We start from the raw sequence: 24,699 nt of genomic DNA on the forward strand, positions 1-24,699 counted from the left end.
ACACAACTCCTTCCTTAGTCAGTAATTCTCTCTTCCCTCCCTTACACCATTAACACAATTCAATAAAGTCAAATAAAATAGTGAAAATCCAATGCTCCTAATAGTATTGACTTGACATTAAGCCATACCTCATTACAATGAAAGAGAAATTAAGGTTTGTAGCTGAAAGATAACTACCTTTAAAAAGCTCTTCCAATAATGCCCTATACTAGCAGTCAGCAAAACTACCAGCTGTAATAGCCACACCAACTATATTTGTCAATGAAGTTGTATTGGAACAGAGCCACGCCCATTTGTTTATGTATTGTCTATGGCCACTACCTACTGCAAAGGCAGAGTTGAATAGTTGTGACAGAGACTGAAAACATTAATTATTTGGCCTTTTAGAGAAAGTCTGCTTACCCCTGTCCTATGCAATTCTCTGTAAATTTTTATTTTCACTTACTAGACTGTCTCCAGATTTAAAAATAAATAGGCTATCTCATAGTCTTTGTACAATTAGATAGTGAAAAGACACACTAATTTTAAAAATGAAAAATAGATCTAACACCCTCCACCCCCAATCAATATTTTTGTCAAACTCCTTGCAGCAGCTGTTTTCAAAAGAACTGACAGACTGTGCTTGCTAGGAAGGCAGGTTTAGAGTGATTTTTCTTCCTTTACAAAAAACAGTACCTCAGGTTTGTTTGGCTATTCAGCAGGACAGGAGGAGAACAGGCAAAAAGGTAAAACAAGGCAGCAGAGAAGAAAGGAAGAACTGCCAAATCAAAACACCAAGAAAGCAAATATCACAGTATCAAGACCTACAGAAGAAAAGGTCCATTAGCATCACGACAAGGGAGGGACAAGACACTATGGTAACTCAAGCATTATAGTAGGGATTGTTTCAAAAACAGGTACTTGATTATTTCAAGTGCAGGACTGAAAAAGTTTATGCTTATTTTCTCATGCACTAAGTAAGGTCTGAACTGTTTTGCTCCTAAGTATGTAATACAATAAATTTAAAAAAGTAAAACTCAAGCTTTCAAAATGCAAAAAAAAAAAAAAAAAAAAAAATCAGAGTAGTCCTCCAAGTTTCATTTTAAAACCTGCTACCCTATTGATATTCTAGTTACTAAGTACACTAATTTGGTGCTAATAATTAAAATACTTTCCTCCTCAACTGAGATTACAATCATCATTCTGTAGACAGAGAATCCAAGAGCCACAATTAAATAACTGACTGGAAGGAAAAATAATAGTAAGAAATGGACTATATACTAAAACATATTCCTAAATTAGGTTTTACTCCATAAAAAAAACAAACCCTTTAAATTGTATAACCATTACCTCATCTATGCTAAATGCCAACAGGTGGTTTACTAGGTAAATAATTTATTAAGTAAACTTATTCCAAACTATTATCAAATCTATCATTTATAGTTCCCTATGTGCCCTGGTATCAACTAAGTCTGTCATGTGTATCGTTATCTACTCATTTAATATATATAAGCAACCAAAACGACGTTTAACAAATGTATTTAAAAATAGAACTATAAAAACATTCACCAATCTGTATAATCAAAGGAAACAGAAAGCTCTCCGAACTTATTATAAAATAGTGAAAATGAAAAAAACAGTTCCCAAGCAGTAAAACTGGAAAGCAAAGTTTAAAAAATTTATACCTATTTTTGTCTTCTACTGACATATCTTCTGAACTTTTGCTTTCTTCTTTAAAATATTGGCCTGAGCTAGATGGATTAGCAAAAGTAGATATGAAAGGTCCCAGAGACTGAAAAGCTGCTTGGCGAACCTAGGAAGAAAAGAAGAACAGTAATAAAACATAAAAATATGGGGTTGTTAACAATCTACTTTCCATATATGAATGAAGTATCTTTAAGATAATCAAGTTCTTCTAAAAGAAACCTAGATTCAGAACTATAAATTGTTCTTCAGCTAGAATTTAAAGTTCTTTATAAACTATTTTTTTTCTTAACTTTCAATTTTCTTTTTTCTCCTGGCTTGAATATTTAAACCATGAGAGCATGAATATGAGATCCTGTAAAACGTTTACCTGGAAAAAAAACTAAAGAAAGTTCTGTTGTGTTCTCAGGAACAATAAGAATAAATAAAATCAAGATGCCAAACAGAAAATATAAAGCAATAAAATCCACAAAATGTGGTAAATCTATTTAATGCTTTCAGGTAGGAAAGACTGTAATTTACTCACTACAAGGAAGCAAGGCAGATGTATGAGAACTACATACATATTCATCAGAAATATAATGCTGACAAAATATTTTTCACAAAAACCTGGAAGCATATATTACTGTTATTAATAAATGTCTCAAGTAGGAGAGCTGAAAAGGTTATAAAATTTTATTGCATATTGTGTTCCTGCATTATGTTTGTAAACAAGATTATGCTAAGTGAAATAAGCTGGTCAGAGAAAGACAAGTTATCACATGATCTAAGTCATATGTGGAACCTAAAGAACAAAATAAACTGATGAAAATAGATCCAGAGACATAGAAGCATGGAACAGACAGGAATCTCAGAGGAAAGGCAGGGGTGGGGGGTGAGAAATTAACCAAAGAACTTATACGCATAACCCATGGACACAGACAATAGTGTGGTGAAGGCCTGGGGGGAGGGGGGAGGAAATGGGGGGCTAGGGATGGGGTAGAGGGGGCCAATGGGGGGAAAAGGGGGACATCTATAATATCAACAATAAATATAAATTTTAAAAAAGAAAAATAGATAATAAAAATAAAATAAAAGATAATTGCTACCGATTCTTCACAAATTCTCCCAAAACACAGAAGAGTAGGGAACACTTCCCAACTTGTTCTATGAGGCCATTATTATCCTGATAGCAAAACCAAGCAAAAATAATAGAAAAGCCATAGAAGAAAACTACAGACCATTACCTCATACATGAATATAAAAACACTTAACAAAATAATATCAAAATCCAGCAACATATAAAGAATTGTTACACTATGACTAAGTAAGACATCACAGAGATGGAAGGTTAGTTTAAAATCTGAAAATCAATATACTACATCATAGCCACGAAATGAGCATGTTTTATATCTGAACAGAATTTGTCCAGTTTACAATAAAAGTTAAGCCTGGCCGGGAGTGGCTCAGTGGTTGAGCAACGACCTAGGATCCAGGTGATCGGGGTTCGATTCCCGGTCAGGGCACATGCTCGGGTTGTGGGCTTGATCAATGACTCTCTCATCATTGATGTTTCTATCTCTCTCTCCCTCTCCCTCCCTCTCTCTGAAATCAATAAAGATAGATTTAGAAAAAAATAAAAAATAAATAAATAAATGAAAGTTAATACAGTTGTCTATTGTCTACTCCTAAAATTAACAATAATATACCTTAAACACCAAATTATTAAATCCAAGTCATGTTTGCTATAAAATGCATTATTTTACAAAAATAATAAAATCCTACCCAACGTGAAGGATCACTGATCAAATTAATAAACAGTGCTGATAACTTAGTCCGTCGGATTTCTTGACATGTTGCACATGAAACCGCCATGAAGCATTCAGCACAAGCTTTCCGGACTCCCCATACGTTATCAGAACAAAGTTGGAAAAACCTGGGCAGCTATGCAAGGATAGTCTTTTGTTAGGCAGACAAACAGAGTGAATTGCAATATAGGCATAGTTTGTTTTATTGTGCTTTGCTTTGGCAACCCTGCATGAAGAAAGTCTATCGGCACCATTTTTTCAACAGACTCAGATAATGGTTAGCTTTTTTTTTTTTTTTTTTTTAGCAATAAAGTAGTTTTAAATTAAGGCATGTACATTGTTTTTTAAGATGTAATTCTATTGCACACTTAATAAACTACAGTATAATGTAAACATAATTCTTATATGAACTGGGAAACCAAATATGTTTGCTTGTACATTAAGCATATATATATTCTATGAACTAACAATTTAAAAATAACCTGCTGTGGATTTGTCACTAAAGACTTGAGGGTTGCTAATAAAGATTGATTTGAATAAATAAGAAGTGACTTAATAAAAATGAGGTTAAAAATTGATCAATGGTTCTTACACATATTTGCATTTTTAACAAACTGTCTTGCCCAGCCAGGCATGGCTCAGCGGTTGAGCATCAGCCTAGGATCCAGGAGATTGCGGTTCAATTCCCGGTCAGGGAACATGCCCAGGTTGCAGGCTTGATCTCCAGTTGGGGGCGTGCAGGAGGCAGCCTGTCAATGACTCTCTCATCACTGATGTCTCTCTCTCTCTCTCTCCCCCTCTCTCCCTTCCTCTCTCTGAAATCAATAAAGATATATAAAACAAAAAGCAAACAAACAAAACAGTTCAAATTACAGAAATTTAAACTACTAAACGCAAAGTCCCACGATTCTTCTGGTTTATTACATTCATGAAATTGTGTTAATAAAATCGGGGGGTAAATGTATGCATTCTAAACTTTATGTGCTATTTTGTAATGCATTGCTTACTCCTTTATTACTCCTTTGTTGCTGTAACACTTACCAGCATTTCCTCAGTAGCTTGCTGGCCAACTACACTGCAAATATCTCCAAAATTGGCAGCACAGACCTGACAACAAAAGCATTACTGACATTTCAAAATATTACACATAAAATTCTTTTAAAATAATCTTTTAAATTTCACATATCAGTCAGTAAACACTAGAACCAAGTGTTCTTAAACAAACAAGCAAATAAGACTGAAAAATACCTTTCGAACATGAAACATTCTGCAATCACAGCACATCTCACAAAACCTAGGCAGGATAAGACGCTCTGTAATGTCCTTCCCAACCATGGGAGCCATTTTGCACATTATCTAAAATAAATAAGAACAAAAACACATTGAAAATCTTCTTTTAAATGTCTTTATTGATTTCAGAGAGAGGAAGGGAGAGGGAGAGAGAGAGAAACCTCAGTGATGAGACAGTCACTGATTGGCTGCCTCCTGCATGCCCCCTACTGGGGATCAAGCCCACAACCCAGGCATGTGCCCTGACCAGGAATCGAACCCAGAGAAATCGACATTTATTAAGGAAAATGTAGGGATTTTTTTGCTTTTAAAGTTACCAGAAAAAAATGATTAATAAGATTGAAGCTATAGACAAAATGAAATTTTAAGGATTTTCTCTGGGTTTACTAGGCATTTAGTAATTATTGGTTGATTTTATTGGTGGTAGTTATTATCTATTTTTCTGTCTTTAACTCAGATGTTTTTTGTAATGTATGTGGTATAATGATGCCATATTGTATTTTACATAAATGTTGACTGTTTAAAGGGAAAGAGTACTCATAAGAAGGATCTGGGTTTAGTATATCTGTATTGTTAAGAAAAGACTATAAAGAGGCAGTCCTTACCTTACAAAGTACTGTTTTAAATGAAACTTGTGCATACTGGAACCACGTCCTTACTCCGCAAAGCCTAGGTTCCAAGGAAGACAAGGACACAGTTCCGACATGCACGTTTCAGTTAATGCAGTGCTAGGCAAAGTGAGGATGAACTGGAAATCAGCCCAACATTACTCAAATAAATTCCCCCCACAGCTGGTATAGAAAGAATTCTGATGATTTGTCACTATCTATTCCATCTACTCCTAGCCATGCAAATATGACAAGTAAAAGGCATACAGACTGGAAAGAACGCTCTACTCATATATGACATGATTGTCTGCATAGGCAATCCCAAAGAATCTACAACGAAACCACTAGAACAAATAAGTGAATTTAGGAAGTTTGCAGGATACATGTCAGAATACAAAAATCAAATGCATTTCTGTAAATTAGCAATGAACAAGTAGGAACATTTAAAAACAGTTAACTATTAAAAAACATGATATCTAACAAAATACATATATGATGTCTACTAAAAACTACAAAACATTGACGAGATAAATAAAAGACCTAAATAAATGGAGAGATCTACCATGTTCATGAATTGTTAAGCTGGCAATTCTTCCCTAATTGATCAACACAATCACTATCAAAATCTCAGCCTCCTCAGAATTGGGATAATACCTACATCTCCCAATCCCCAAAGCCAGTTTTGATTTTTGACTCCATACTGTTTCTAAGAATTTCCAAGACCTAGGTGAAAGATCCAAAATTATACTCTATCACTGATCTATCATAATTAAATTTATTAGAATAAATTATTCCCCAGATAGAGAACAGCTGGGAAGCCAGGGAATGCAAAACATAACAAAATAAACATGAACCAATTGTAAGAGATTCACAGGTTTCATACTAGTGCCTTATATAGTCTTTTTACTATAACTATAATGTTTTACTATTGTTAAATTCCATCAAAAATTATAACAGAACAAGTTAAACTCTGCTCAATATAAACCAACAATGATGCCAAAACTGGTTTCCTTTAATGAGGAACATGTGAAATTTTAAAAATAAAAAACATCTATGTTTTAGAACTTGAGAGAGGTAGTGATGCACAACATTATGAAAATACTGTTACTTAATTGTACACTTTAAATGGTTAATTTTATATTATGTAAATTTCACTTAAATAAAAATGACATTACTGGAAAAAAGTATCTAAACTTATTAACTAGTACCTGAATATCTAAACTTATTAATTGGTACCTGAGTATATAAAAATAAAATAATGAAATCAAATTTCCAAGGGAAATGGACTAGAAAGATGATAAAATTCATCCTACTAATGATTCAGAAGTACTATAAAATTTTGGTTTGATTTTTTTCATATCAACGAAGATGTAATTGTATTATTTTAGGTTTAAACAGTAAACTCTCTCTATCCAAATAGATTTGAATAAATTTTCAGGTGGATTTATCAGTTTTCTAATGTATCAGAATTCTTACTATCTGAACTCAAGAACCACAGATGTGAACTGCAAAGATATTACTATATATTCTAATTCATGCCCTATTTTTTTTTTTTAATTCCTCACTTAGGGATATTTTTTCCATTGCTTTTCAGAGAGTGTGGGGGGGGGGAGAGAGAGAAAGAGAGAGAGAGAAGGAGGAAGAAACATCGATGTGGGAGAGACACATCAATTGGTTGCCTCCCACACACACCCCAACAGGGGCCAGGGATAAACGATGCCTGCAACCAAAGTACATGCTCTTGGCTGGATCGAACCTGGGACCCTTCAGTTCCCATTCATGCCCTATTTTTGATGGATCTCTAAAAATATTTGCTAACCATGTCAAAAAAAAAACCCCAGAAAATTTACTATTATACTTGACTTTTTATGTTCATAATGAATTAATCTGTATATCGTTAATAATCATAATTTACATCAAGTAAAATTACTTGCCTGACTACCCTTCCCCCAAAGACCATAGAGTCAAGGGCAAGAGCCAACTATATTACTGTTTTTTTCCTACTGTGCTTACACAATGCCTAGATAAGTATTCAATAGCAATTAAAGGGGTTCAAATGTTTCTTCATTCAATACAGTTGTTTTTAATGCACTGGTTATTTCTCCCATTTATTTCCCATTTTGACATAATAATAAACTTATAGTTAGAACCATCTAATTTCCAGTTGCTCTGCACAATAGGGGGCCCACAGAAAATACATTTTCTCTTATAAGCCTAAATCCCTTTCTAGCTAGTCATTCTATTTCAAATTCAATAATCTGTGGCTACTTTGATAACTAATATGTATAAACCCTATAGCACATAATGTAGCATATTTACTGAGTACCTCCTATTAGTCAATATAGTGACAAATTTTTACATAAATTGAAAAATCACATGCTACTTACAGCCACAGCTTCTGTTTTCACATCATCATTGCTATCTGGGGCAGTTAGCTCTATGAGGACGGGGCACACTTTGGTCTCCACATCAAATCGCTCAATTAACTCTTGCTCCAACAGAGCCAGCAAAGCTGCCTGACTTGTTTTTCTTACCTAGGAAAAAATTAACAATATAAATGAAGTACATAAATGATACAGCAAAACTCTATTATTTGATTTTCAGAAAACTGAAGACTTCTCATATCAACCGGTAAAATCATGCAAATAAAACTTGTGGCTATTTTCTTCCAGTACTACAAAGGCAGAATGTGGTAGATTGTGTTATAACAGAAGTGGAACAAAGAAGCCGTCTTGTAAAATGTTTCACAAAGAAACTTTTTGAGGGACACCTATGAGGGAGCCAAATGACCAAATGAGGATGCAGCTTGGAGAAATTGTCTATCATGGCATTAAGGAGACCTCCTAGATTTGCCAAACTTTCAACACACCTTGTCTAAGACAAATGGTCTTTTGAATAACAATGTCAAACAGGAAAACACATTCAAATGAGACCTAGAGTAGGCCATTCTACATACATCATACTACATAAATTTCCATTAAGAACATGTAAATGTGGCACTCTTACCTGATTATTCTGATCTGCGAGATATCTAACCACAATAGGTAGTAAGTATTTGGAAAAAGCATATGGGATTGAAGGCCGGTTTTCTTGACAAAACAATGCAATATGAGGCACCTGTTCCATCAGCTCTGCTCTCACGGTTGGTTCTATTGAAATGATAGAAATGTGAGCAAACATCCCCCACAATAACAAAATCTTTGCCAGGGCTTGAGACTACTTCAGAAAGGTTTAGCTTTTCATCCTTATTATGAAGGACTTACAAGATGTTCTCTAACTCAGCAATCCTTTTCACAATCATACACAATACACAGATCAACCCCCATGAGTTAAAGGAGGACCTTCCCCCCAACTTGTATCTTCATAGTGCACACTTAGTATGCAATCATTTCCTATAGTGGCTGAATGAGTTTATTCATCACCTACATTGTGCCACATGTGCTAGAGATTAAATATCCAAGTCACAGCAACTATAATATTGTCTATAAACTCTACTATTTAAAAACCCCATCAGACAAGGCATAAGGACTGGCTTCTAATCTAAGTTAGTTAAGGAATGGAAGATTTATAGTTAGACTTAACTAAGACTAAAAAAAGGGTATGTGAATATTAAAGGAAACCAATAGATTTTTTACAAAACCAAAAAGTCCTGAAAAGACCCAAGTATATATGGCATATTTAAATGTGACAAATATGGCATTTCAGATCTCTAGGTTTCAAAAGGATGAACTATCCAATATTAATGGTAAGAAAATCAACTAGGACCCTGGATGGGTAGCTCAGTTGGTTAGAGCATTGTCCTGATACCCCAAGGCTGTGGGTTTGATCACTGGTCAGGGCACATACACAAAGCAACCCATGAATGCATAAGTAAGTGGAACAAATCTATGTTTCTCTCTCTCTCTCCCCCGTCCACTCTCTCTAAAAGAAATTAAATATATATAAAAAAAAGAAATCAGCTGGTTATGTCAGAAAAAAAGATAAGATTCCTATAATACATACGACATTAATTCTAGGTGAACTAAAGTTCCAAAAGTTTCTTTTTTTTAAAGATCAAAAGCACTAAAAGACAGTATTTTAAAACAATGTTTAATCTTGAGGTGGGAAGCCCTTTCAAGGAGAACAAATCCAAAAACCAACAAAATGCCAGCACCCTTCACTTTATAAAGGCTTCATTATAGACAACAGATACTATATACTCAGTTAAAAGGCAAAACAACCTGGAAGGAAATACACGTACAATAAAGTATTAATAACTAAATATACAATGAACCCATTGTTCAAATGAATACAAGAAAGAAAATAAGGATATGAACAGGCAATTCATAGAAGAGATGCAAGTGACTGACAAACATACAGACAAGATGGATCATCAATACAAGTCATTATATCAGACCTAATTAGAGCTTTGGCTCTTATTACTGATATTATTACAGTTACCTTAAGGTAAATATGCATGAATGTGTCCAGAAGAACTCTGGATTTCAACAAATAAAAATTAATAAAACTATCAGTAGAAAATGTACTAGCATTTTACAAAGCTAAGAGTCTTATCCACAAACCAATTTTGGAGTTCCTATTACATGACTGTGCCATTTGAAATTAAACAGTATTTGAATAAAATAGAGTGCTGTTTTGAAAAATAAAAACTTAATTAATAAAATAGACATATGGCCTCTGTTTTTCCTCACTAACCCTAAAATTGCTAACATTGACTCTGATACATATATTTTGGAGCAACTGAAGGGGAGACAAGTTCCAGTTTTAGCTAAGAATGAAATCAATAACTTTTCTTTCTTCAAAGCCCTGTTTAGGCACATAGACCAATGGAACAAATCAAGTACAGGAAAGATCCATGTACATGTAGACAACTGATTCATTAAAAGGTGAAAAGGGAAAGATGGTCTGGTTCAATAAATGATGCTGTGTCAACTGGATACCCACATTAAAAAAAAAAAAGAAACAAAATGCCCTGGTCAGTGTCGCTCAGTTGATTGGGCATCATTGTGTGCACCAAAAGGTTGCTGGTTCGATTCTAGGTCAGGCACATGCCTGGGTTGTGGGCTTGATGGGGGGCAGTGGGAGGGAAGGTGCAGGAGGCAGCCGATTGATGTTCCGCTCTCACATTGATGTTTCTCTTTCTCTCTTTCCCTCTCCTTTCCTTTCTCTCTCAAAAAAAAAAAACCCACAAAAAACAAAAATCAATAAAAATATCAAATAAATAAATAAATAAATAAAACTTGTCCCCTATTTCATATCATACACAAGAATAAATTCCAGGTGGAATGTAGATCTACATGTCCAAAGACAGAAAATATTCATAACTTTGAGGTAAGAAAAATTTTCGTAAGGACACAAATAGTACTACCCATAAGAGAAAAGAACTTCTCTTCTTTACTGGGCATCATTAAGAGAGTGAAAAGAGCCCTGGAGGTGTGCTTAGTGGTTAGAGCATCGCCCCCGCACTCCAAAGGGTCCTGGATTCGATTCCGGGTCAAGGGTATGTACCTGGGTTGCAGGTTTGCTCACCACCCCTGCTCAGGGTGTATGCAGGATGCAACCAGTCCATGTGTCTCTCTCACATTGATGTGTCTTTCTTTCTCTCTCTCCCCCCTTCCACTCTCTCTGAAAAGCAATGGAAAAAAATATCCTTGTGTGAGGGTAAAAAAAAGAATAAAAAGATATACTGTCTCGTCATACACACCCCAAATCCCACTTGCCTCTCCTGCTGAGTATTTATTTGCGCTCTCCTAGCATTTTTTCTATGAATTTACTTGCATATCTAATACACACACATATACTGTTTTAGGGGGATTGTTTTTACATAGTGTCATACTGTATGTAATGTTCAACAACTTGCTTTTCTTATTAAATATAAGTTTAGGAAATATATTTTAAAAAATTAAAATGGCAATAAATAAATAAATACCTATCAATAATAACCTTGAATGTAAATGGATTAAATGCTCTAATCAAAAGACATAGGGTAGCTGAATGGATAAAACATGCCCAAATATATGCTGTCTACAAGAGACCCACCTCAGAACAAAAGACTCACACAAGATGAGAGTGAAGGGATGGAAAAAAAAATTTCCATGCAAAGGGAAATGAAAAAAAAAAGCTAGGGTAGCAAAACAGCATTGAGGGACCTGAAGAGTATTATGCTAAGCGAAATAAGACAGTTGGAGAAAGACAAATATCATATGATCTCACTCATATGTGGAGTCTAATGAACAAAATAAACTGATGAACAAAATAGATCCAGAGATATAGAAGCATGGAACAGGCTGAGGGATCTCAGAGGGAAAGGCAATGGTGGGGGGAGATTAGCCAAAGAATTTATATGCATATATGCATAGCCCATGAACTCAGACAACAGTGTGGTGAAGGCCTGGGGGGGCAGTCATAGGGGAAAAAACAGGGACATTTGTAATATTTTCAACAATAAAGATAAATTTAAATAAAAAAAAGAGCGAAGAGACAAGTCACAGAGTGAAAAATACCTGTAATCCACACAAATGAATTAGTGCTTGTATCCAGAATACAGTATTTCTTCAAACATGTAAGAAAAAGACTGCTAATTAAAAAAAAAAAGGGGGGGGTTTGAGCAGGTATTTTAAAAAAGATGTCCAAATAGCCAATAAGCATATAACCAGGTGCTCAGCTTTACTGGTTGCTGAGGACATATAAAATAAAACCACAATGAAATATAAATCTAAACTACTTCCTCTTTTTGGAAAATTTAAAATAAACAAGTTTTGGTGAAGAAGTGAGACAGAAACTCTCATACACTGCTGGTAGGACAACAAATTGTTATACCACTTTGGAAGATTCTATGGCATGTCAAAGCTGAATATATACATACCCTCTGACACAGTAACTCCCATTCTAAGTATATACCCTCTCTCTAGAAATACGTGCACATGTGCTCCATGTGACTTCTTGGCTCACAGTAGCATTAACAGCCGTAAGCTAAAAGTAATCCACATGTCCACTAACAGAATAAAGGGTAAGTAAGTTGCAATATATTCACAGAGTAATCATTGCATAACAATTTTAAAAATCTATAAATAGTTACATGCAACAACATGATGGGTTTTAGAGGTATAAAGTATAAAGAAGCTAGATACAAAAGAATACATTCAGTTTGATCCCATATAAAGTTCAGACAGGCAAAATAATCTAGGTTTTATGGTCAAAACATTGATTACCTTTGGGGGAGAGAAGAATAGAACAGAAATTAGGAGGTGCTGAGAGATGGTTCCTGGATGCTAGTTCTATTTCTTGATCTAAGTAGTAATACATGGGCCTTCATTTTGTGACACTTTATGGGGCTGTACATTTACAGTTCATGTACTTTTTCTAGTGTGTTACATTCAATATTAAAAGAACATAAATCAGCTTTAAGTATGTTATTTCTAAAACCCTGATACTCGTAAGTGGTTTGGGTTTCAAATTTACATACCCCGGAATAGTTCGAGCATTGCCTCTCTCCTCTCCCCTTTTCCCCCCAAAAACATTACAAACATATGCACACACAAGAAATTAACATAAAATTACTCCTAGTTGCTAACCCTGAGCCCGGGAGACAACTCAAAATGACCTGAGGAAAGTCACTCCCATAATGAAGGCTGACCCAAACACCAAATACCTATGAAGACCCACAAAAGATGACCTCACAATCTAAACCTATAGAAGAAAATGACAAGGAAAATGATCCTTCAGTAGCAAAAAGATTAAAATACAACACAGGATCATAACGCCAAGAACTTCAGCTAGTGTAAACAATCTTTATAATTTTAAACATTCTATTTTAAAGATATAATAAAAGGAAATATACTGAAAAGGAACATAATAATAGGGAGAGAAAAATAAGAGAAAATGAAAACAAAGTACTTAAGATTCCTGAAAATGAAAAATGAAGTTAATGGCAATGAAATATTCAACAGTCAGATGGCAGGTTAGAATCTGGTAGAAAATACTTTGCTGAGAGAAATGGCCCAAATGTAGATGGGCAGATAAAGGACTGGAAAGTAAGAACAGGTAACAGCCATGGAAAATACATTTATATAACAAGAGTTCTAAATTTGGAACCATGTGCAAAATACATGCTCAAACAAAAAATAAACTTTAAAAAAGGAGTCTGAAATGGAAGAGAGGCAATATTCAAAATGTTAAAGGTTGAAAATTTCCCCTATCTAATGAAAAGATAAGAATCCTCAAATTCAAGAAGCAGGGCAAAATCCTGAGTAGAGTAAATAAAAATAAATCTGTACTTAAACACAGGACAATAAAATGAAGAATGCCAAGGAAAAGAAGTCTTAAAATCAATCAGGAGAGGAAAACAAGATTACCTACAAAGACCAAATTAAATAACAGCCTTCTCAATAGGAACAACAGTAAGATGAGAATGGAATATTAAAACTATCAGCTAGATTTTTACACTTAGTTAAATGATAATTTAAGAGTAAGGGTGAAATAAAAATATTTTCAGACAAAGGAAAAAGGGTATGTCACTGTTAGAAGCTTATTAATATGTCTTTTCAGAAAGAGGAAATTGAACCAGAAAACAGTCAGGTGAAAGATGTATTAAGGGAAAAAAATTTAGTAAATTCAGTAGAAAATCTAAACAAACATTTACTATATAAAATCATAAAGATATAAATGCTAAATTTAGGGGAATAAAAAATCAAGATAAATGTTGATAAAAATAAGGCAGATCAAAGGTTTAAACATTCTAAGGTCCTTGTTTGTTTAGGAAGATGGATTACATGCATTAACTTAAAAGTTGTATCTTTTTAAACTGCCTTTATCTTACTCGAACATTACAATCAACCCAGTGTACCAAGTTAGAAACCTCAGCGTCAACTCCCTCTCTTCCTTCACTCTCAACTATCACAGTAGCTTTAAAATCCTTCCCTAGCACTTCAATTTCTCTCAAACTCATAACAATTACTAGTCTCCCAACTAGTCTTCCTGTCACCCATCTTTGTCAAGTCAATCCATACTGCTGCATTAGTGTTCTAAATCACAAAAATGCAAACTCTCTAGCAGGGCATAGTATAAACCTTTACAATCTAGCCTTCAACTACTTTATTATATAACAGTTTCCTTTTTCTCAACTGCAGACTCATTTAATTCCCTGTTAACCAACTGGGCCACATCCTGAACTCCTTAAGCCTTGAAACCTCTCTCTTCCTCTCCCGCGTACGCTCTCCCCTCTGTACATCATCGTTCTGCCAAATCCAACTCAGGTGCCACTTACTTTTCTGAAGCCAGCCCCAACCCTCCCCACTGTAATTCCACTGTTCACATGGTGGTTGCATTCATTACACTGTTGATCTGAGGGCAGGAAGCTTACTACTCTAACGTTTAATGTAGAGCCTGGCATAGAGTATGCACTGTTTTATGTTTGCCGAGTGAATGGAAGGTGTAAATGTCAATAGAGGTGTTTACCATAAACTCAACAACTTGAGAACATATTTTTAAAATATATACACATATATATTTATAAAAACCAACACTATGATTGATAAACAGGTAAAAGAAAATAAATACAAATTCCTCCTTAAAGAATATCTATGTCTCAACTAAGAAAAGAGTAATCACAATGGGATGCAACACTGCCAAAATTTTAAGTTAAATTTTATCCACATCAAATCAAAAAATAAATTATAAATACAAATTATACTTGATAAGACTCTCTCCTAAAACCATTCTGGAACAAGCATATCCATGAGCAATTATGTACACAGAATGCCACAATGAAAAAGATTATCAGTAAGGATACAAGTGTTTTTCCTACTCTGTAAGAAAATAAAATTTAAGGCTTATGTCAACAGTAAATAGATATTCCCATAAAATAAATGGCTTACCAAAAGATGAGCTCATCTAAAAATGAAAATACTTGCTGACATGCCAAAAAGTTCATTAGATACTGAAAATTAACACATTTTAATAAAGTTTTTAAGAAAAAAACCTTTTAATTCATTTTCAAATTTTAGTTTCTAAAGTCAAATATAAAACTATGCTTAAAATTTAGTGTTAGGGCTCTGGCTGGGTAGCACAGTTGGTTAGGGTGACCATGGTTATAGGTACCATCCCCAGTCAGGGCACATACAAGAAATCAACCAATGAAAGCACAAATAAGTGGAACAACAAATGGATCTCTCTCCCCTTCTTCTTCTCTTTCTCAAAATCAATAAAAAAAATTAAAAAAACCCCTTAGTATTAGGTTAAAATGGTAAATTTTATTTTATGTATATTTTACCACAATAAAAATAATTTAAAAAAACTTAATATAACTGTTTTCTAAGCCTCAAATCAAGTTTACCTTTTTTTTTTTTAAACTTTTAAAATTAATTTACTTAATTCTCACCCTGAGGGTATGTTTATTGATTTTAGAGAGAGGAAGGGGGGATGGGGAGAGGGATGGGGAGAGGGAGAGGGAGAAAGAAACACAGACTACATCTCTCGTAGGTGCCCGAAATGGGACTGAACACACAACCTAAATAAGTGCCCTGATCAGGAATCGAGTCTGTGACCTTTGGGTGCAAGGGACTATGCTCCAACCAACTGAGCCACGCCAGCCAGGGCAAGTTGACCTCTTTTTTAAGCAGACCCTCTTATTTTCACTTTGGAGACAAATAGCTTCAGTTTTACAATGGGTGATTAACATTAGGACCAGTTCCTAGTGTAGTAGTTATCACAATGGGTGGTTAACATTTTTTGCAAGTGAGAAAGCATACAAAAGGATAGCACTTTATATATGCCTAAAAATACAGCCCACTCCATCCCACCAAATAATTTATTTGAAATTATTTTTAAAGTTTTTATTAATCCTAAAACATTAACATACATGATGCAAAACAATGTTAAGGTTTTTCTATTGAGAAATTTCCAAAATTAAACTACATGGGCCTACTATAAAATGTTTGGATTTTAATAACAGGTTTTTATTTTCTCGTTACTTAATGGGTTTGCTAATTTACTTAGGAAAAATTTTAAAGAAATTTCTTATCACAATAAGTTTTTTATTAGTTTTAAAAACACAAATTTGGTAAAAGAAAACTTTCTTTGCATAAACATGTACCTGAATCGTCAGCTAGTCTGCTAATTCTTTCCAAAACAGCAATACAATCTCTTTCATCATCGCAGACTTCCCTCAATGTATCCAGCAAACTCCGGGCCACCATTTGTCTACACGCACACAAAAAAAATTATATCGTGTTCAGTGGCATCAACAGTTAATATTCAGAACTTCAAAAGCTAGAATCTGTGTAGTTTCAAAGAAAATTTTTTCTTATACAATTAATAACATATATCAAGTCCCTAATTTCGCAAGTAACAAATGCCATCATAGGTTTTATTTTAACAAGATGAAACTGAATATTTACTGAAATATTTTTCATCTTTATCTAACAAATTTCTAAGGTCACTGAAATTCATGTCCGTAACTTACCTTCAACTATAACAACAGGAAAATGCGCTCATTCTTCATTATATAAAACATATTTACATATTTTACTAAATGAGTTTTATCCATCTATACTCAAAAAACTTAAAGACTTTCGGATTTCCCAGAAAAGTCTCGTACAGGTGGTCTTGTGACCTTAGTCACTGGCATGCCACAATCCCCCATGAACATCACCTGGCACACAGTAGGTGTACATCATCATCTGCTTAAAGAGTAATATACTCCTCAGTAATCACTTTTTATGAATATCAAAATTATGTCTAACAGCAAAAAAGCAATAGTATCTTTTTTTTTTGCCAAGAAGCAAAGAGTGCTGTAGGGTTACTAGGCTCAAGGAAGTAAACAACTAAAACAGAGGTCATGGGCTGTGACTATTAAGAGAACTTAGTGACTCAGAATGCACACGCTAATAATACCTACTTTAAACTGGGTAATTTTATTTTCCCTCCTGAAATTAATGTAATAAAAACCATCCTTCCACTTCCACTTGAATGGAAAAAAAGCTGCACATACCTGTTAAATACGTTCTCACTTGCAGCATACTTGTCCAATCTCCCCAGTGGCGTCAACATTTCATCTTGTGAGACAAAGTCCAGGGCTGAAGGTATAATAATCACATCAGACTCTGAGCTGTAGTCATCCACACCAACTATCAGAGACATCAGAAATACTCCTTATAACACTCTGAAACTAAAAAGTACCCCTTGCCTGTCTGAAGCAGCTTAAGTAAAACTGCCCTTAATGAGTCTGGAGTGGTACAAAGAATCACAAGAAAATCTTAGAATTAATTTAGAAGCTATGAAAAACTGAAGGATGCTTTCTCTGCTTTTTTTTTACAGATTATGTTCTAAGTTGTCTCTAGAAGCACAGGAGTCACAGGCTGTAGAAACTAAGTATGGGGTGATCACAGAAAAGTGATCAGAAAAGAGGAATTACAGAAATCTGAGGATTTACGCATTCAGTTAGAACACAACTTGTAAATAAATATCAAACACTGATCGTTAATTCTGGAATGTAGTCAGAGAAAAACATTATACACAGAAGAGAAAGATAAGAATTACAGCAAACTTCTCATTAGAAAAAGTACAAGCCAGAAAACAGAAAAAAACGACGTCAATCTCCAACTCTACTCCATAAATAGAAGTCTTTCAAATATCTTTGAAATTCATTATCTTTCAAAGGCAAAGGTGAAATAAAGATTTTTTCCCCCCAGACACACAAAAACTGGCAGATAGTATCACCAGCAGACCTGCACTGTAAGATTAAAGGAAGTACTTCAGGCAAAAAAAAAAATATATATATATATACACATATATACACACACACACACACACACACACACACACACACACACACCAGATGGAAATCTGGATTTACAACAAAGAAATGAAGAGCAACAGGAATGGTAAATATGTGGGTAAATACAAAAGCCTTCTTATTTTAAAAATCTCTTTAAAGGATAATTGAATGTTTGAAGCAAAAAATATATACTATAAAAGATTAAAAATGTACTGTGAGGTTTATAACATATACAGAGGTAAAATGTATGACTACACTACCACAAAGGCAGGAAAAGAGTAAAGCATACAGTCCTAAAGTTCTTAGATGGTAGGTAAAAAGATACACATTACTTGAAGATACACTGTAATAAGTTAAATATATATATACTAATTATAAACTCTGTAGCAACCATTAAACATCAAAAAAACAACCAAAGACATGGAGCTAGTAAGCCAATAAAAGACAATAAAATGAAATCACAAAACAGTATTCAGTCCAAAAGAAAGCAGAAAAAATGGATAAAAGGAAGAAGGAACCAATAGAAAAAATAGATGGAAAAGACCAAGATGAGAAATTTAAACCCAATCGTATCACTTTAGGTGCAAATGGTCTACACAGCCCAATTAAAAGGCAGATCATCAAATGGATTAAAAATAACACCTAGCATGCCTGGCCGGTGCAGCTCAGCAGCTGAGCATTGACCTAGGATCCAGAAGGGCACATGCCCGGTTTTCAGGCTCAGTCCCCAGCCCATCAATGACTCATCACTGATGTTTCTCTCTCTCCCTTCTCTCTGAAATCGGTTAAAAACAAACAAACAAAAGACCACCTAACATGAAATAATTACATACGCAGTGCAGATAAATTTTATACAGGTTGTCCTGATCTAAGGACCTTAATTACAAATCAGAGTTGTAAAAACCACCGAGACACTCATTTGACCTGTTTTTCCCTCTGTAAAGTAAGACTGTAAAGCCAGCATGACCTCCACGTTACCTTATGCAGGCTCTAGAATTCTGTGTCTGGACCAAACTGTTTCAGTCTCGACTCACACTTGTTAATCTTAAAGATAAACATTAATAGTATCGATTCTGGTCTACGGAAATCCAGTGGCAGTGGGGAAGATTCCTCCAGAGGTGACTGTCAAACAACTGTTTAAGACAAGCTTGGAGCACTTACCTCTAAAATGCAGATTCCCAGATCTCATATGTAGACACTGATATAAAGACTTAGGGCGAAGCCCGGGAGAGCTCATTTTTAATAAATATCCCCACTAATTCAAATGCAGACTGTTGAACAATCATATTTGAGAAACATACTCCTACAGGGTAACAAAATCATACTTTGCTTCAAATTCTGTCACCACTCTATCAGTCACGGGTGACAATTATTTCTACACAGAAGGAAGTGTTCCACTCTGCAGAGGCACTGGCGACAAAGGCTCACTGCTATTTCCCAGTACTGCCCCCTCCTGTCATTATCTGTGGGATCATTCTGGCCTCAATCGTACTCTCCAAATGCAAGATTTCCTCAGTAATTCTTTTTTTAAAAATTTTTTTGAATTAATTTTCTAGAGAGCAAGGGGGAGGGAGGGGGAGGGTGGGGAGAGGGAGACATCGGTATGTTGCCGCACTTATTTATGCATTCATTGGTTGCTTCTTGCATGTGCACCGACTCAAGATAGAACCTGCAACCTTGGTGTATCAGGACATTCTAAGAGGCCAGGGCTCCTCAGCAATTCTTTTTTTTTTCTTTTACTATGTTTGTATTGATTTCAGAGAGAGGGAGGGAGAGGGAGGGGGAGAGAGAGAGAAACAGCAATGATGAGAGAGAATCACTGACTGGCTGCCTCCTGCACACACTCTGCTGGGGATGGAGCCCGAAACCCAGGCATGTGCCCTGACCAGGGGCGACCTCCTGGTGCCTGGGATGATGCTTAACCAACTGAGCCACAACGGCCGGACAGCAATTCTTGATTGGACTAATAAAGCTCTAGATTTCATCTTTGTGGAGGCCACATGGATGCTGAACACTTCAGTCCTACCAAGTCATACCCTGCCAATGCAATGCCTGCCACAGGTTACAAAGAGAAACACAAAATATAATAAAAAACTATCACCACGAATGAAAAAATCCTACAGCATATATCCTAAGTGATGGCACAGTCAATAATATCTTCAGATAAAATAGCATACTTGGAGTAAATGTAGCTATATACTGTTATAAGGCTTCTATAGCCCAGCTGGTGTGGCTCAGTGGTTGAGCATCGACCCACGACCCAGGAAGTCATGGTTGGACTTCTGCTCAGGGCACATGCCACATGCCCAGCCCTCTCCCTTCCTCTCTCTGAAATCAATAAAAACATATTTAAAAAATAAAAATGAAAGGATTCTATAGTTTATGCAAAGTTGTACATTAACTTTAAATAGATTATGATAAATTAAAGATGCACATTACAATCCTTAGGAGTAATCTTTAAAACATGCAAGAAAGGATAGCTAGACAGCCAACAGAGGACTGCTCGTACTAAAAATAGCATGAGCAGGAAATCTTGAATTGTCCTGCTCCTTCCCACCTGCCTGGAAAGTGAGTCATTCCTTTGTCCAGCCTATCCACGCCTCATCATCAGTCAATAGTAGTACCTCACAATTCACCTCACCTCATCTCACCATCTCACATCATCACAAGCAGGGTGAGTACAGTACAGGAAGATGCTTTGAGGAAAAAAATAAGAGGGAGACCCCCACATTCGTATAACTTTTATTACTGTATGTTGTTATAATTATTCTATTTTATTACTAGTTATTTATTGTTAATCTCTTAGTGTGCCAATTCTTGGAAGATACAGGAGGACAGAGAGCAAGAAGAAGGTATTCTAAGCAGAGAAATCCAGACAGGGAGCCAAGGAAAACCATGTCATATTTAGAAAACTTCCAAGCAGTTTAGTACAGGTGGGGCACAGGGTTCACACTGACTTGAGGCAGGGGCAGCAGGGGAGTGTGACCAACCAAAATCAACTTAGCCTTATAAATATTTAAAGAGTAACATTATATTTTGCAAAATCCTCTTTCCTGGCTAGAGAAATCACATTACTACTCTGTAGTTGGGAATGGCATTTGAGATTTTCTTAGAGTGGTGCCTCGGTTTTCGAATGTGATCCGTTCTGGAAGACCATTCGAGTTCTGAAACATTTGAAAACCAAGGGATCAACAGCCGACAGCTAGGCCTCAGGATCTTGCCCTCCGGAAGCTGTGTGGTACGTTCCACTTCCCAGGCATGTTCGAAAACCGAAGCATTGACTTCCAGGTTTACAGTGTGTGTAAACCGAAATGTTCATCAAGGAGACGTTCAAAAACCGAGGTACCACTGCAATAACTTAAATTCGACAGTTACTTCCTTTAAGCAACAGACAATTGCAGGAAGCGTACATACTTACTCAACTATGCTATAATAAATTTCTTTAAAATATTTATTGATTTTTTTTCTTTTTTTTTTTTTTTTTTAGAGAAAGAAGGAGGGAGAGGGAGAAAGAGAGATAAACATTGATTGGCTGCCTCCTGCAAGCCCCTCATGGGGGATTGAGCCTGGAGCCTGGGCATGTGCCCTGACCGAGAATGGAACTGGTGACCTTTCAGCAGTGCATGAGATGATGCTCAGCTACCTGAGCCACACTGGCCAGGGCTGCTATCATATGATAACCCATGGGGGCAAATGCAGGAGCATGAGAGTGCCACAGCCAGGAGGGCAAGAGGCAAAAGAGAGCCAGCCAAGAGTGAGAACTACTTTGTTTAAGAGATTAAAAGTACCAATGATTAACTAAAACCATCATTTACTTTTTAAAAATTAAGAGAGAAGCAAACATCACGATAGCTTTTCCAAGCCAAACCACCTCTCTGTCTTTACAGAGCATTCTGAGAGAAACCGAGGCCGCATTTCACGCCTCTTCCAATTATCCTACTCTCTTAGTTGTCAAAGAGCAGTGGGGTAAAGGTACATAGGAACCTAGCCCCTCAAGAGTGCAACATTCTAACTCATGGAGACAGTCTCGTTCTACCTGCATTAATGCTATAAGTAAGCCTCTTTTCTATTTCTCCTCAACAATGCCTAGATATACTACAAATTCATGCTAATGTCATGCTGACTCAGTAAGAATTCTGAATCTAGCCCTGGCCAGTGTGGCTCAGTTGGTCTGGCATCATCCTGTGCACCAAAAGGTTGCCAGTTTGATTCCCACTTGGGTTGCGGGCTTGATCCACCAGTAGGGGGCATGCAGGAAGCAGCTGATCAATGCGTTTTGCTCTCACGTCTATGTTTCTCTCCCTCTCCTTTCCTCTCTCTAAAAATCAATGAAAAGCCTTAAAAATATATTTTTTAAATCTGCTATTGTTAAATCTTACAATTCTCTCACAAAATGTTTCAAATCCCTATTCTAAGTCCCAAGGACTACTCTCAAAACATCAACCTCCAGTCCTGCCTTACTATCATACATGCTTTTGATGTGCTCCATAGCGCCAAGAGAGGGGAAAAAGTGCCAGCGACCAAGAGAACAAAAGCAAGGGAGAGGACAGGTTGAGTGGTTCGCCTGACCACCATTCTACTACACGACCATACATACATGCTTAAGGGCATGAGGAGGAGACTAAAAAAGTGCTTCAGCCGTTTTCATATGCTTCTCAAATGGAGCATCTCACTATGACTGTCTAAAGATATATTTTCCAACAATATGGTCTTTAACACCAACCACCTCATCTAGGAACAAACTACAGAAACAATAAACTAGTTACAATGGTGGAGGAAAAATATGACCGTTACACTTGTAAATATGGCCATGTAGACCATCCTTTACGAGCAATATGAAGGTGATTAAGGGCAATTCTGACTACATGGGACTTTTCCTGACACAATGAATCTAGATCTTAAGCTTGCTGTTCTCTAAAATGACTTTTTCATCAAACTTCTTAAAGGTATAGTTGCTTTAGCAGTCTTCACCTCTCCATCAACACAAATATAATCTCCTAGTTTTCATTCTTGTGACTCTTCTCCAAGATTAGCAATAATATGTCAAAACTGGGGAGCCCTTCTTAGACCTACTGTGTAACTTCTCTACAGTGTTTGACAAGGCCGACACTCCCTAGAGCCTCCTCTTAAATTCTCTTTTCTTGTGTTCTCTGGAAGTACACAATCCTGAGTATTTTCCTGCCTTTCTGGACTGTTCTTGCTTACTTATTTCTGACTCCTTTATGTAAAATAGATAGCACAGAGGGAGTAAATGTAGCTATATTTCCCTCTACTTTTGTACTCATATATGCATTACACAGACATCTCTCCTCTCCCTTGATAATCCTCAGCTTCAACAATCACTTATAATGCAGATGACCCCCAAAATACTCCTGCTCTGATCCCCAGATCCATAGTGGTAGACAGACATGAGCAGAGCAAGGACAATGGGCCAGGTACAGAAACTCACCAGGGCAGAAGGCTCCAGATGCCTAGCAAGGGGCAAAGCTGAGAAAATAAGACCCTTCTCCCCAGGGTAACCCATCCTCCCCTTCAGACCCCCTGAAGATAACATCTAGGCCTCAGTTGTATTTCAGCTCCAGGCCCAGAAAAGCAGCAAAACCAGACAAGTGACAAGGTGGCTGTCTCAGGACCAGCTACACTGACTAATGACCTCCTGGCACCAACCAATCAGTGGAGATGACAACCCTGAAAGAGCACACCAGGGAAGCTGATAAATATTCTATTGAGAGGCTCTCCTGAGACTTCCCTTAAGACTTCCACCTGCTAGAAAGAAAAACACGCTCAGGACAAAGGACCTGGTGCATGCTCCCCACCAGGGCAGCACACCAGCGCCACCTCCATCCCCTTTTTTCCCTCCCAGGGGACCTCACAAGACTTGCAACCAGGGGAGCAATGAGCAGCGGCAGCTTGTCCCGGGCTTACCCCCTGAACCTGTCTCCAAGGCCCCCTTCTCTCTCTGACTTCTCAGGGAGCCAAAGCAGCCCAGTCTCGGCTCTCCTGTTGTATCTTCTATGCTCTTCCTTGTTCCACCATCCTAAGTATATTTCTGCTGCCAACATGGACGCAATACCCTGTGACTCAACGCTGTGTAGCCTTTCCCTTTGAATATTCCCATCCGCTTGTCCTCAAATAAATTCAATTTTTCTTTATTCATCGACTGAGATGGGTATTTAGCCTGCCCGCGCACCCCCAAACCTAACCTTCCAGTAACTGAGTTTGACCACCACTGCCCTGGACTGTTACAACGGCCTCAATCCACCCACTTCAGTTTCTCCTCATTGTAATCCAGAACCACTCCAATATTCCTCAAGTACTGCTCTGTGCAATACATTCCCTGCTCTTCTTTCCCTCTTCCCCTACCTCCACCCCGACACTTGGAGGGAATATGAATTAAGGCACAACTTTCTCATGCTGTAACTCAAGGATCTCCATGACCTAACCCCAACCTACTTTCCCCCACTGCATATGCCCGGTGCTGGGATCCATCTTCTGCCACGTGCCCCACCACTCTGCTTCTGACTGAGATTCCATCTGTCCCATTTCTGCCCTTTAT

The 24,699-nt window shown here is 36.6% G+C and overlaps 1 protein-coding gene across 10 annotated transcripts in view; it reads right to left on the reverse strand.

Annotated features, from left to right (window-relative positions):
* The window catches only part of PPP4R1 (protein phosphatase 4 regulatory subunit 1), a 58,172-nt gene that overhangs the window by 26,151 nt on the left and 7,322 nt on the right, over nt 1–24,699 (reverse strand). For 4 of the 10 annotated variants that reach the window (XM_081148593.1, XM_081148584.1, XM_081148588.1 and 1 more), the window contains 8 exons: nt 17,358–17,493; nt 16,461–16,567; nt 8,375–8,517; nt 7,756–7,902; nt 4,719–4,826; nt 4,512–4,577; nt 3,448–3,606; nt 1,665–1,792 (listed from right to left, as the gene is read on the reverse strand). In XM_081148593.1, coding sequence (XP_081004719.1) covers nt 1,665–1,792; nt 3,448–3,606; nt 4,512–4,577; nt 4,719–4,826; nt 7,756–7,902; nt 8,375–8,517; nt 16,461–16,567; nt 17,358–17,493 — 994 coding nt within the window. The remainder of the gene's footprint in view (nt 1–1,664; nt 1,793–3,447; nt 3,607–4,511; nt 4,578–4,718; nt 4,827–7,755; nt 7,903–8,374; nt 8,518–16,460; nt 16,568–17,357; nt 17,494–24,699) is intronic. The other 6 variants (XM_081148587.1, XM_081148586.1, XM_081148589.1 and 3 more) reach the window with 4 other exon arrangements.

This window comes from Miniopterus schreibersii, assembly GCF_964146895.1.
Source record: "Miniopterus schreibersii genome assembly, chromosome: 10".
In the NCBI taxonomy this organism is placed as follows: domain Eukaryota; kingdom Metazoa; phylum Chordata; class Mammalia; order Chiroptera; family Miniopteridae; genus Miniopterus; species Miniopterus schreibersii.